The 11,571-nt window shown below is 34.3% G+C and overlaps 1 protein-coding gene across 1 annotated transcript; it reads right to left on the bottom strand.

Moving 5' to 3' along the window:
• Nucleotides 1-398: 398 nt before the first annotated feature.
• LOC120275535 (serine/threonine protein phosphatase 2A regulatory subunit B''beta-like) lies at nt 399-9,404 on the bottom strand. Its single transcript, XM_039282153.1, has 13 exons — nt 8,891-9,404; nt 7,943-8,188; nt 7,728-7,833; nt 7,544-7,643; nt 7,096-7,201; nt 6,817-6,907; nt 5,166-5,307; nt 4,544-4,691; nt 4,324-4,433; nt 2,079-2,235; nt 1,876-2,001; nt 1,586-1,737; nt 399-838 (listed from the first exon to the last, which is right to left on the bottom strand). Exons 1-12 carry the CDS (start codon nt 9,041-9,043, stop codon nt 1,597-1,599), a joined length of 1,626 nt encoding a protein of 541 aa, XP_039138087.1. The 5' UTR covers nt 9,044-9,404; the 3' UTR covers nt 399-838; nt 1,586-1,596.
• Nucleotides 9,405-11,571: the final 2,167 nt, after the last annotated feature.

The following is an 11,571-nucleotide window of genomic DNA, read 5'->3' as shown; positions in this document are numbered from 1 at the left end:
AAACTAAAAACTCTCAAGTGATTACCACTTGGTAAAACAAAATTAAAGTTAAATAACCGTTTTAATTCAAACTAAAGTTTGGTTCTCAAAAATTAAAAAAAAAAAAAAACACACATAATTTGGTGCCATAATAAAAAATTTACCGCTGTCTGGATATCCAATGCCTAAAACCATTGAATAAAAGATAAACCTAAAACACATTCTCAAACAACATTCACATATCAATGAACAGACAAGGATAAAAATCAAAATAAAAAAAACTAGAAAACCATGCATCAAGTAATGGAAAAGTAACCAACCAAAACAATATATATAAATACATACATACATACATACATATATATATATATATATATATAGATATTGCTAAAGCCTATATATCCACCAGGAGTTGCAGATGGGAAAGGAAGGAACAAATTCAATAGAGCAACAACAAAACATGAATTAATTCTCTGTTAAGAATAAGACTTGACAGATGAAAATAAAATCCATTTAAAACCCTGAGATCTACTACTAGTCCTGATTATCAAGCAAAAAGACAAAAAGAGATTGAACTGGTCAGCACCGGCACCTCGCAACTCGGATGTCAAAACAGAGCATTCCTTTATGGAATGCCAAACCAGCTCCAGCTTCAACAAGCAGCAGAAGAATTTTAATCTTGCACACAGTACAATTTACAATCCGAAGTTTGATGCGCGGTGGAAATCATATAATCAAACAGTGATGCCGAGAAGCTGCATCAAGGGTTCCTTGAAAGAGTGTTGGAGACGTGTAGCTGTCTTTCCGATCAGCCACCTTCAGCAAAACATCAAAAGGACCAGGTTTCCGTTGATTGCACCTGCACACAGATTAGACGAACAGGGAAGTCTATTAAACTAAGCAATTATGAAATTTTAGCTGGAGAGTAATCATTGATTCCACCAACACTAGCCTAGATTTGCATAGATGCAGGTCTAATCATGAGTTTTAGATTTTCAAAATTAAAAAAGCTGAGAAGTTTTAATCAATATTGCTCCATCAACACTAGCAAAGAAAAGATTTGCATTGCAAGTCCATTATGAGTGGTAGGACACAACAGTGACAATGCAGAAAAAGATAATTGCAGAAATAAGGTGTTAGGGCTAAATTTGTCAGATGTACTATGAACCAATAACTAATTGAAAGTAAGATTATTGAATAAAGTGCTTATGCGCAAGTTGCTTTTGAGGAAACAAATTACACAGGTTATTTATAGAAAGAATTTATTCTAACAAAACATAGAACCTGCTAGTCGGAGTGCGGATTGACCAAATTCCTTTAAGCAGACAATAAAAACTCTCTCTTCGAAAGTTGGGTTGAATACAAAATTAAAAGATATGATGAAGATATATTTAGCCATCAAGAACTGCAAGCAACTTTCAATCCTAGAAAATAATAAGCTACAGGTGGGCAAAAACAATAAAGGTATCTAGGAAATTTTCTTCTTTGATCTGCAACAGCCATATAATTTGGCCAGCTTTATTATCTAGCTGCAATAAACGCACAAGTAATATCGGAAACAATGATGACAAATCATCATTTAGCATCAAGAATAGTAGCCACTCACCAAAATTTAATTCAAAAGGGAGCCTCAAGAGATTCATCCCAGACATCACCACTTCCATTAGAGGCATCTTCACCATCTTCTTCCATAGACAGCCTAATATATTCCCTATGTGCAAAACGATCCCACTCAGTCAGAGTCGGATCTTCACGCTCCTGCAGAAACATCGTATTCACATACATGACATTGGTTAGCAATAAATAAAGAAGCAATGGATCACCCCATATGCAACACAGCTATAACTGAAGGGAGTAGGGGAAACTCATATAGAAGAGAAGAATGGCAGCACTGACCTGGCGAATAAGGAACGGATCACGAGTTTCAAAAGCCATAAACTTGTTTAGGTTGAAAAGAATATTAAAAACATTTCCTGAAAGTTTGCAGCCTTTTAGATCACGTAGGGTGAAGTAGCTCTCGTTCTGCACAAAGAATAGTTCTCAATAATACTAATATTACATCTGTCATGCAGAGGCGTAGTTCAAACAAATAATATGACCTCGGGTCCAATCATATCGACCATCTGGCAGAGAATATCTTCAAATAGTACAGGTTCCTGTGCCATGCATTCCATACGATGTAACTGTTCTTCATAAAAGAATTGCATCTCATTGGATGTTAGAATCCCATTTCCATCTAGATCAATGCACTTGAACCTGGGAATACACAAGCATTAACACTCGCAGAATTAAAAGAGTAACAGTGAAAATCATTATGGAGCAAATTGCGAAAAAAAAATCAGAGTGTTTTTTAATACTCCATTGGTATTCTTTTAGTCCAATCATATGAAGACAAGACAAAACGATGGGGAGGAGGACAAGGTAATATTTTGCATGCTTGATTGGCCTGATAGTGTTTGGTCGAGGGATAACCTAGTACAGACCAGGTAACACCATTTTATTTTGGAATAAGGGGCCAAATGGAATGAACTGGAATACAAGAAAAGCAAGGATAACTCCCACCCAACATGATTATTTACACTTAAGAGAATGTTTGGCTGATTGTAATTGGTTATCCAGCTCCAAATCTGGTAACCAAAATCCAATATTTATTTATTTATTTATATTTCATTACAGCATGAATTTGAAAAAACCAATTACTGTTTAAAATCTTAGTCTCAACTTACAACAAAATGGGCATAGTTTGAAATCTAGATTTTATTCATCATTACAACTCCCTCTACTTGCATTTGGACTAATCTCCTTGGTTCATTCTCCAAATCAAAATTTTCAAATCCTGCCAACATCTCTACTTCTGGCTTTGAAATAGCCCCAATCAAATACAAAACTATTATAATATGAAATTAAAGTCCATGAAACTCAAATCAGGAAGATATGCAACGACCTTCAACAAAACACACCCTTATGAATATTTTGGTTGTGTGGCTTCAGAGCATAAGCATCATGGATTCCAGATTTTAACCCAAAGCTAGTGTTTGATTTCTGGTACATGGTCCTAGATGATATCTTGAAGTTGATTCGACTTCCACACATATTGGGCATGAGTCAACAAAAAATATCGCCAAATAGCTCAAACCAAACACCACTCACTAGGCAATAACTAGGGGGTAGTTACTATGTTAAGTTTTTAGATAAATTACTAAAATAGTCTCAAATTCAAAGCTGGATTGACACCATACCTAATCGTTTGAATAAAAAATTAGATGATAACATTAACGCAAACCAATTTTAAATATCATTGATAAGTTTGGAATATATAATGGCAAAAGCTTTACTTAAACAAATTTAAAAAAATAAACTCTTACACACACCTATTCTGACAATAACAAAAAAATTAAAAATAAATAAATAAAGCCAACTATATATTTGTGGAAAAAAAGAGAGAAGCTTTTGAATCAATGGCATACTTGCCAATTAGATTATTCACCAGAAACTGAATAGTGGAAAAGCAAATCAAAAAACAAGAACCAAACATGAATCATGGATACATTAATCTTGATCCTGCCTCCATTCCCACTTGAATGATTTATTCTAATCCAATAAAAAACCTCATACAAGTAGTAATTCACAGTTAAGCTCGGTGTCATAATAAATGGTATTTCTACTTCAATACTATTTTCTCCACATGAATGCAAAAGCAAAATGCCCAAAGGTGTTGGTCATAAATGAAGCATTCCAATTTATGGAATCAAAAGAAACAATCACATAGCCCTCTCATGGCACAAGCTTCACGTGCACTTTCGAATAGTAAATTACACACTTCCTAGAAAGGCATTCTAGGATTGTAAAGTGGTAGAAAAATTGTTGATTCATAGTCAATAAGCACAAACAAGCTGCTGAGCTTATGTGCAAAGGCAGTGAGAATTCGAAACATTTGAAAACCATCTTTTCTAGCTATGCATTTCCTGTTCATTCTCAAGGAAGACAAACCGATGCATTGATGTTATCACCTCAACAGACAATTCTGTTAAAAGGCCCATTTTTGCCTGTTAAGGAACAAGCATGATTAACTTGAGCAACATGTAGAGTGAATGCTCAAGTTATCATAAGATGAGGAAAATTCCATAGGAAGTCCTACAATACATTACAATTTCCATCACAAATTGCACATTCCAATTGTACATCAAAGGTCATTGCACAGTTTCAGTAAACTCGCAACCAGTAGAGAATCTTCCATCCAAACCATAAGAAGCTCAAACACAAACACAATGTCATACCGCAAGAATCCACAATATTTAATACAGAAAGAGGACTAATGATAATTTTAAAATAAATTAACTTTACCAATACTCAAGGCTAGGCTCAGATGATTTATCCTCCTCTGAAAGCATAAAATAAACAAAATCTTCATATCCCATTTTCCCTTCAACTTTGCTGGTAAATTTCCTTGGGACCTATATAATTAATTAAATAATGAATAAGAACAGAAAACTTAAAAATGTTAACAAGCTGCAACAAAAAAAAAAATGTGTTATTTCATTTTACATGGATATAAAGAACCAACCTGTGAAAAGATCCTATCAACAATCCTATAAGTGAGTGCATGGTTCCCATATCTCATAAGATTCTCCTTGTCTATCAAGAAATCATGATCTGCATCCAGCTCCCAAAACTTGCAATATATCACATAGAAATGTTCATAGGAAAAATATCTGCACATGATAAGAACTTATAAGTACTCTCAGTAATTGATCAAAGAGGAAAACCAACACAGTATAGAATTTACCACTACAGAAATCATTTATGGTAGAAAATCACATTGACTATCAGTAATAAATATTATTTCCTGCTCATCTGGGAAAAAGTATTTGGACCCAAATTCCATCTCATCAAAGAACAACAGTTATGTTCAGGAGGTTTTAAATGACCTTCGAATAATAAGAAGAAAAGGAAACAATCAATAAATACCCTCCTGAGAAAGAATATGGAAATCTGTGCTACAAAAGTCAGGACAGCAACTTATTAGCCAAATAGTAGAAACAATGCAAATTACAAGTGAAACAGTCACTCTTATATATACCCATCAAGATATAAAAGCATAAGCAATCAAACAAAAAATGAAAACTGAAGGAAAATTCTTACTTTAGGTACAGTTGCATATCAAGGTTTGTTGAACACAAAATTACCTCAAGACTTTGTTAATATCCTCCTCTTCATCTGCATGCTGCATTGCAGCAATTAAATTGCCACGTTTCAGCTCTCTGAGGGTCAGATGGCCATTTCCAGATCTATTTACATAGTAAAATATCCTGTATATGACAGTTTCCGCTGCATTGAAATTGATAGCATCCATCAGAGAGAGTCAAAGTAAAACTAATGCACAATGCTACTATGAATATTAAATTGCACATGCAGGCAAATTTATTTAAGATAGGTTGCCATAGCATGTATTGCATGAAACTGCTTAAAACGTCTGCAATAGAGTCTTTCATAGAAGAATCAAACCATCAAGAAATGATTTAACAACAATTTCAGGCAAGATTTTCCACAAGACAATGAACACAAATTTATTCACCACTCTCTAAACCCAAGAATAAATAAGACATTGCTTTGGTCATGAACCAATACAACTGAACCATTTATATTTTCATTTGGAGGATGAAGATCATATAAATGCTTTTTCCCCCAAAATAGAAGAAGCAACAGTGAACTTTTTACATAGTTCAGTGGTGCTCACCCACACAAGCCTTTCAAATGCCTAGGGAATAACCATATTACATTTAGCGTCATGAATCAGAGTATTTCTTAAAAACAATAACAGAGTGTGGATTTAAGTAAAATAAATAATCAATGTTGTTAAGGAGCAGCACAAAATGGGTATAGTGCCTCCATACTCTTGAAGCAAGGTGCCTTTGATGAGGCTCATGCCTTAGGCGCGCTTTTTTGCACCTGTATCTGAGGCTCAAGGCGCAAAAAAAGGGTGCCTCATTGAAGAGTCTGTTGGACTTTCCATTTTAAAAAAATAATTAATTTATTATGCTTTAAAATTCAAAACCTTATTTAAAACTTCATAAATGACTACAAAGAAGTAATTCTCTTATAAGTAGAGTAAATCACTATTTTTTAGGTAATTTTAAAACCTAGCTAGTTATTAGGTACGAAAAGAAGTCTGCCAGATCAATCTTCTTTCACTTTGAAGTTGTCAATAAAGAAGAGCAGGATCAAGATGGCTAAAATTATGGAGAAAATGGAAGTAAAGATGGAAGCATAGATTTAGAATTTGATTTTTAATAAGCTATATTTAAAATAGATTTTAGGAAGAATGGATCAAACTTCAAAGTCATTAGTCTTAAAACAATCTTTTAATGTAATTAATATCATTATTATCTTATATTAAATTTGAATATTATTATATATATATACATATTTGTGTGTGCATGCGCCTTACTTCGCTCAAGCGAAGTAAGATGTAATTAAAATGATTTTTCAGTGGGAATGCATTTTTTGCACCTTGCGCCTCAGGCAATATAAGGTTCCTAGCGCCTAGGATGCGCCTTGTGCGCTTGACAACATTATAAATAATTCAAAGAGGTCAATATGTGTTAGGAAATATATTATACGCTGATGAATGCAACAAAAAAAATGAATTCCCACTGAAAAATCATTTTAATAACATCTAGCATGAATTGCATATCAATGAAGAAGAATCTTACAGTGTGATAAGCTACCAATTTGGACATTAAATCCTACGTAAACCAAAAAAACAGCAAAGCCCCACAACTATATTTAAGCTCACCCTACCCCTTGAGCAAGTTTTCCAATTATAAATTAACTCACCATATCGATCCTGAAATTCCGGTGTGCCTTGTAAGAACTCCAAGCCCGGATGGAATGCCAAAAGTTCTCGGAGAATAGGTTTGAAATCCTCCTATATTTTCATGTAAGAATTAAAAACAAAGCACAAAATAAAAGTTCAAGTAAGCAAGCACTGGTAATAGTGACCAGAGTGGGAGAAAATTTGGTATAATACTCAGCTAACTATACATAAAATTTAACTAAACGAAAAAGAATAATAGAATAAGTAGTTAACAGAGAATAAAAAGCATCAAGACCAACCTGTGTAAGATACTTCCGGTCTGGTTGCTTCAAAATCATAAATATTTGAGTAGCAATATCCATTGTCATCATGTTACTGTTGACCCAATAATTAATAAACTCATCCCTAAAAACAAAGAAAAAGGGTGAACTGATTTAGTTTGTAAAAAAGACCTCCAGTATAATCCATAACCATCATACTTTCTCAATGGTTATTTAACACAGCACTATCTACTAATAACTCCCTGAACAAGGTGTAACTAAATATGATCACAGCTACCAATTGTTAAGCTAGCATCTGTCATGCTGAATTACTTGCATACTAAACAAAATGAACCTAAGAAGGCAGCTCTGGAAGTAAAATCCAGATACACCAAGACCCAATAGCTAACCATCAACACTTCATAGATAACAAGAAAATAATGCAAGCTTGGAAGCTGAGAATGTAGACACTAAAGAATTAGCATACCTTGTGACATAACCAATGCAGTTTACATCGATCTTTCTAAACAGTGAGCTGGAAAAGAATGATGGCAGCTTGCAAATGTCCTTTGTAACAGTTCTGAATTCTGAACATTACCAAGGAAGTGATTAGCATCTCAAGGATAAGTTTACCAGTGAACAAAGAGGCAAATCAGATAAGTGTCGCTCACCTTGAACTTGTAGCCCATTCAAGTGACCCGAAAAAAGCTCATCAATTTTGGATAAGCACATTTCTTTTAGTTCCCTCGGTGGGGGACGGCCATTCTGAAAGTAGAACTGCAATAAAACAATGCAACATGTCAAAATAATATGTTAGAAAAATGAATTACCATTGTCTAGAAAACACGAGAACTGTTGTTACACATCCAGTTGCAGATGTCCTCACCTGAGGTATGACTTCTCTCATAGGTTCACTGACTAACTTCAGCGGAGAACCTAAAGATGAAGGCCCAACCCCTCCACGTTTCATGACACGAGGAGATCCAGAACTACTTCTAGGTGAAAGTGGTGGTGCACTACCAGCAGGGAACATTGAAGGCAATGCACTGGTGGCAGTAGCATTTCCACTGCTTGAGCTTCCAGGCGTATTCAAGGGCACTCCTGCCTTTGCATCATTAATCAACGATCTCACCTAGATCAAAATGCTAACTATTAGAATCACTTGTGAATATTATATCAGCTACCATGATCATTTTTTGCTGAAAAATATAAAGACAGATGCTAAAATTGATGAATATTTTGCACAAGTTACAGAAATCACCAAACAAAGATTTTGCAACATCACAAATCTGATTGAAGTTGTATTGCAGAAGATAGCAGCATTTCCAAATGTCAACAGAAAAAAAATTTCAGTGGCAAACAAGCAATGCCAAATGGAAATGCAACTAGAAGTGGAAGGAAACGGGCGATATCATCATTAAGTAAAATCAATAGGTTATCAAAACATTACAGATCTTTAGAAAAGCATATTTAAGCTAATCACACTACAAAAACTGCATTCCATTTAAGGTATTTCTGCCACTTCTCCAGAAATAATCTACTCCAGAAATTTTTTATATTATCTAAAGCCTGAATTCCTGCACTTTGACCAGGGAATCACCTTCTAAACATTACAACTACTTTCCACAGTTCGGTAATTAGCCATATTTTAACAAACATTAAAAATAAATCAAGTAATGCCCAATTCACATCCATCCCACAAGCTCGAGAGCATGCCCTAGATGAAAAATAAATAAATAAATGTAATTTCAAATAATCCATATGAATGAATGGATATCTAGTGATTGAATTAACAAGAACCGAAAATTTTTTTTTTTAAAAAAAGGAAATATACCAGCCGGAGAGTCTCCGGCATGGACAGCCACTGTGAATAGAGCTGCTCAGCGATGTGAGGGTTCTCCTTCAGCGCCAACGGCGAGACTTCCGGGAGCTGCAACAGCTCCGGGTCGATGGACGCCGCATCCCTTGCCACAACCTCCGCATCCATCCCACCAAAATCCCTCTATCTCTCATACACCAAGATCCCAACCCCTTCAAATTCACAACCAAAACCCTAGATCTCCATACCTCTCGCCATTGCTTCGATGCATCCGACAAACCCTAGATTCTCGCCACTCCAGCTAAGAAACCCCAAGATCGTGAAAATCACCCCCCAAACCCTCGATCAAACTCAAAAATCCGTCACTCCCCGATACAATACGATCGATCAGAACAACAAACACGCAAAGAACTTCGATTTTCGCTGAAAATTCGATCTCGATCGCTGGTTTTCCACCCCAAAATCCTCCTCCCGAGCGAGCGAGACACAGAGACGAAGGCGAAGAGAGAACGGCACAAATGCCGCAAAGCGAGCGTGGAGCAAAGAGCAAAGAGATCAACGGTGGGATGATCTGGGCCGTTGGATCAACCATCCGCGTTTCGATGTGATCAGCGGTTGGATGATCTCCACCGTTGGATCGAAGGGAGAACGTTAGTCACGTGCGCCGAACGTTGGGTGGATGAGATGGTTCAGCACGTCATCACCTCCTTGCCCGCCGTACAATTGCCTCGAGATCGTAAATTCACGGATCTCGAGACAAGTGTGCGGTGGATTCTTGGTGAGTATCATGGGTAATATTTTTCAAAACAAATGTAATCGGGTCGGGTTGCTTAGGCTTGGATCCGAATCCGATAAGTTTAGTGTTTGGATCCGAATCCGAAAATAGAGACGTCTCACGTCTGGTGTTGTTTGACCCCGTGATGTGAAACATTAACGTTATCTTGACCGTGATTCTGGTCACCGCCCGGTGAGAATAGACAGCGTTGAATGATAGGGATATGAAATTTATATCAATTATTATTACATTTATTATTATTGTTTTAAATGGGAAAAAAAATTTATTTGTTAAACAGAAATATATCTATTCATATCATATTTTTTTAATGCAAAAAAAAATAATATTAAAATCTATATATAAATTGATCCCGATTTTAATTTATATTGCCAAAAGATCTTTGGTCTAGTTGTACTATTTTCGCTACATAAGATGTTTTACAGACATTTTTATTATTTATAATTTAATAATTTTTTATCATAAATATGTATGTTTTTGATATATAATTTGTTCATTTTATAAAAAAAAAATTAAAATAAAAAATTACGTATTGAAAGGTAAGTCTTAGGAGGGTAGCTTTAACCTTCCTTATGTGAGTGGGTTATGGGTCAGGCTAACTTGATTGGGCTCAATCACAAAATACAAATCTCGAGGCAAAAACGAGATCATCATGTAGGAATTCTAATCGTAATGCACTTCCCCCTCTCTGATATACTCCAACCCTTTCTCTCTAATTCCACGCCTCCCCTAGTTCTTTTTCACCGCTCTTTAATAAATTTTTTTTTTTCCGAGAAGCTATAAATTTTGTTTTAATTATAACTCTCCAATTTTTAATTTTTTTTAAAAGGGTATAAAAAAAAATAAAAATAAAAAAGCAAGATGAAGGAGGTATATTCTTCGCACACTCTGAAAACTAATGTTTTCCTAGATTGACTATTGAATCTTCAGAGTTATTTACATGAGCTTTAAAAACTCAAAACAATGTTTTTTTACAATGTTGACTGAGTTTTTTAGTTTTTGTTTCTTTAATTTAGGAACGGTAAACATGTAAAGAATATAAACCTATAAATTATTTTAATTGTAATTGAAATTTGAGAGTATGAAATGGATTTAAACTTGCGTTTTAAATATTCCAAATGATAGCTCTAAATGGAATGGCCTAAACTCCTTTTAAGTTGAGTGTGAAGGTTAAATATCCAACAAAAAAAATAAAATAAAATTGTTAAAAGAATTAGAAAAATGCGAGAAGCCAAAAATATAATCTCAATAATTATGTATTCGATCAGCAAAAAGGCATTACAGAAATAGGTGGTTGGACGTTTCTATATTTACATAACAAAAACACATATGAACACTAGAGAGTGAGTCACGTCATTTACAAGCTAAGTTGTATAGTATAAGAATGTTATTATTTTAGGTCAAATTAATTAAAATACTTGTTATATAAGGAAATAAAATATATAGATAAACCAAGTGACCGGATAACATTGGGCACCATCATTGGAAAACCATGAAAGGATTTGTCATGAAGAGTTCCCCATGTCTATATTCATAATTAATATGTAAATACCTCTTTGAGTTAGAATGACTTTCTCTTGAAATTATATCCATAACTTATGAAACAAAATTATCAATTTTTATTTAAATATACAACATAAAAGAACCCTAAAACTTCTTCTCCTCTTTTTATTTTTTAATATATATATTTTTTCACCCACAAAAAAATCTAATTAGGGTGTCAAACCTCATTTAATCACATGTTTAAAACTATAATAGGAAACATCTTATGTAATTACACATAATTATAGAAAAAATAAACAATTGATGAAATAAATGGAAGGTATAATTAATTTTATTGCAATACATTTGACTCTTTTATATAGTTGATTCTCTCCTAATGTATTATTAGGTAAGAGTTATA

The sequence above is a fragment of the Dioscorea cayenensis genome, chromosome 14 (genome assembly GCF_009730915.1).
Source record: "Dioscorea cayenensis subsp. rotundata cultivar TDr96_F1 chromosome 14, TDr96_F1_v2_PseudoChromosome.rev07_lg8_w22 25.fasta, whole genome shotgun sequence".
Lineage (NCBI taxonomy): Eukaryota > Viridiplantae > Streptophyta > Magnoliopsida > Dioscoreales > Dioscoreaceae > Dioscorea > Dioscorea cayenensis.
Note: the sequence above shows the minus strand (reverse complement) of the source record. Positions and strands in the feature narration are given on the sequence as shown.

What these genes read in the sequence shown, in the direction of transcription:
- LOC120275535 (XM_039282153.1), bottom strand. Translation starts at nt 9,043, where the DNA reads ATGGATGCGGAGGTTGTGGCAAGGGATGCGGCGTCCATCGACCCGGAG. An exon ending in TGCCGGAGACTCTCCGGCTG is followed by an intron (nt 8,189 to 8,890) that starts GTATATTTCCTT and finishes ATTTTGATCTAG; the next exon opens with GTGAGATCGTTGATTAATGA. An exon ending in TTGATAGGATCTTTTCACAG is followed by an intron (nt 4,434 to 4,543) that starts GTTGGTTCTTTA and finishes TTAATTATATAG; the next exon opens with GTCCCAAGGAAATTTACCAG.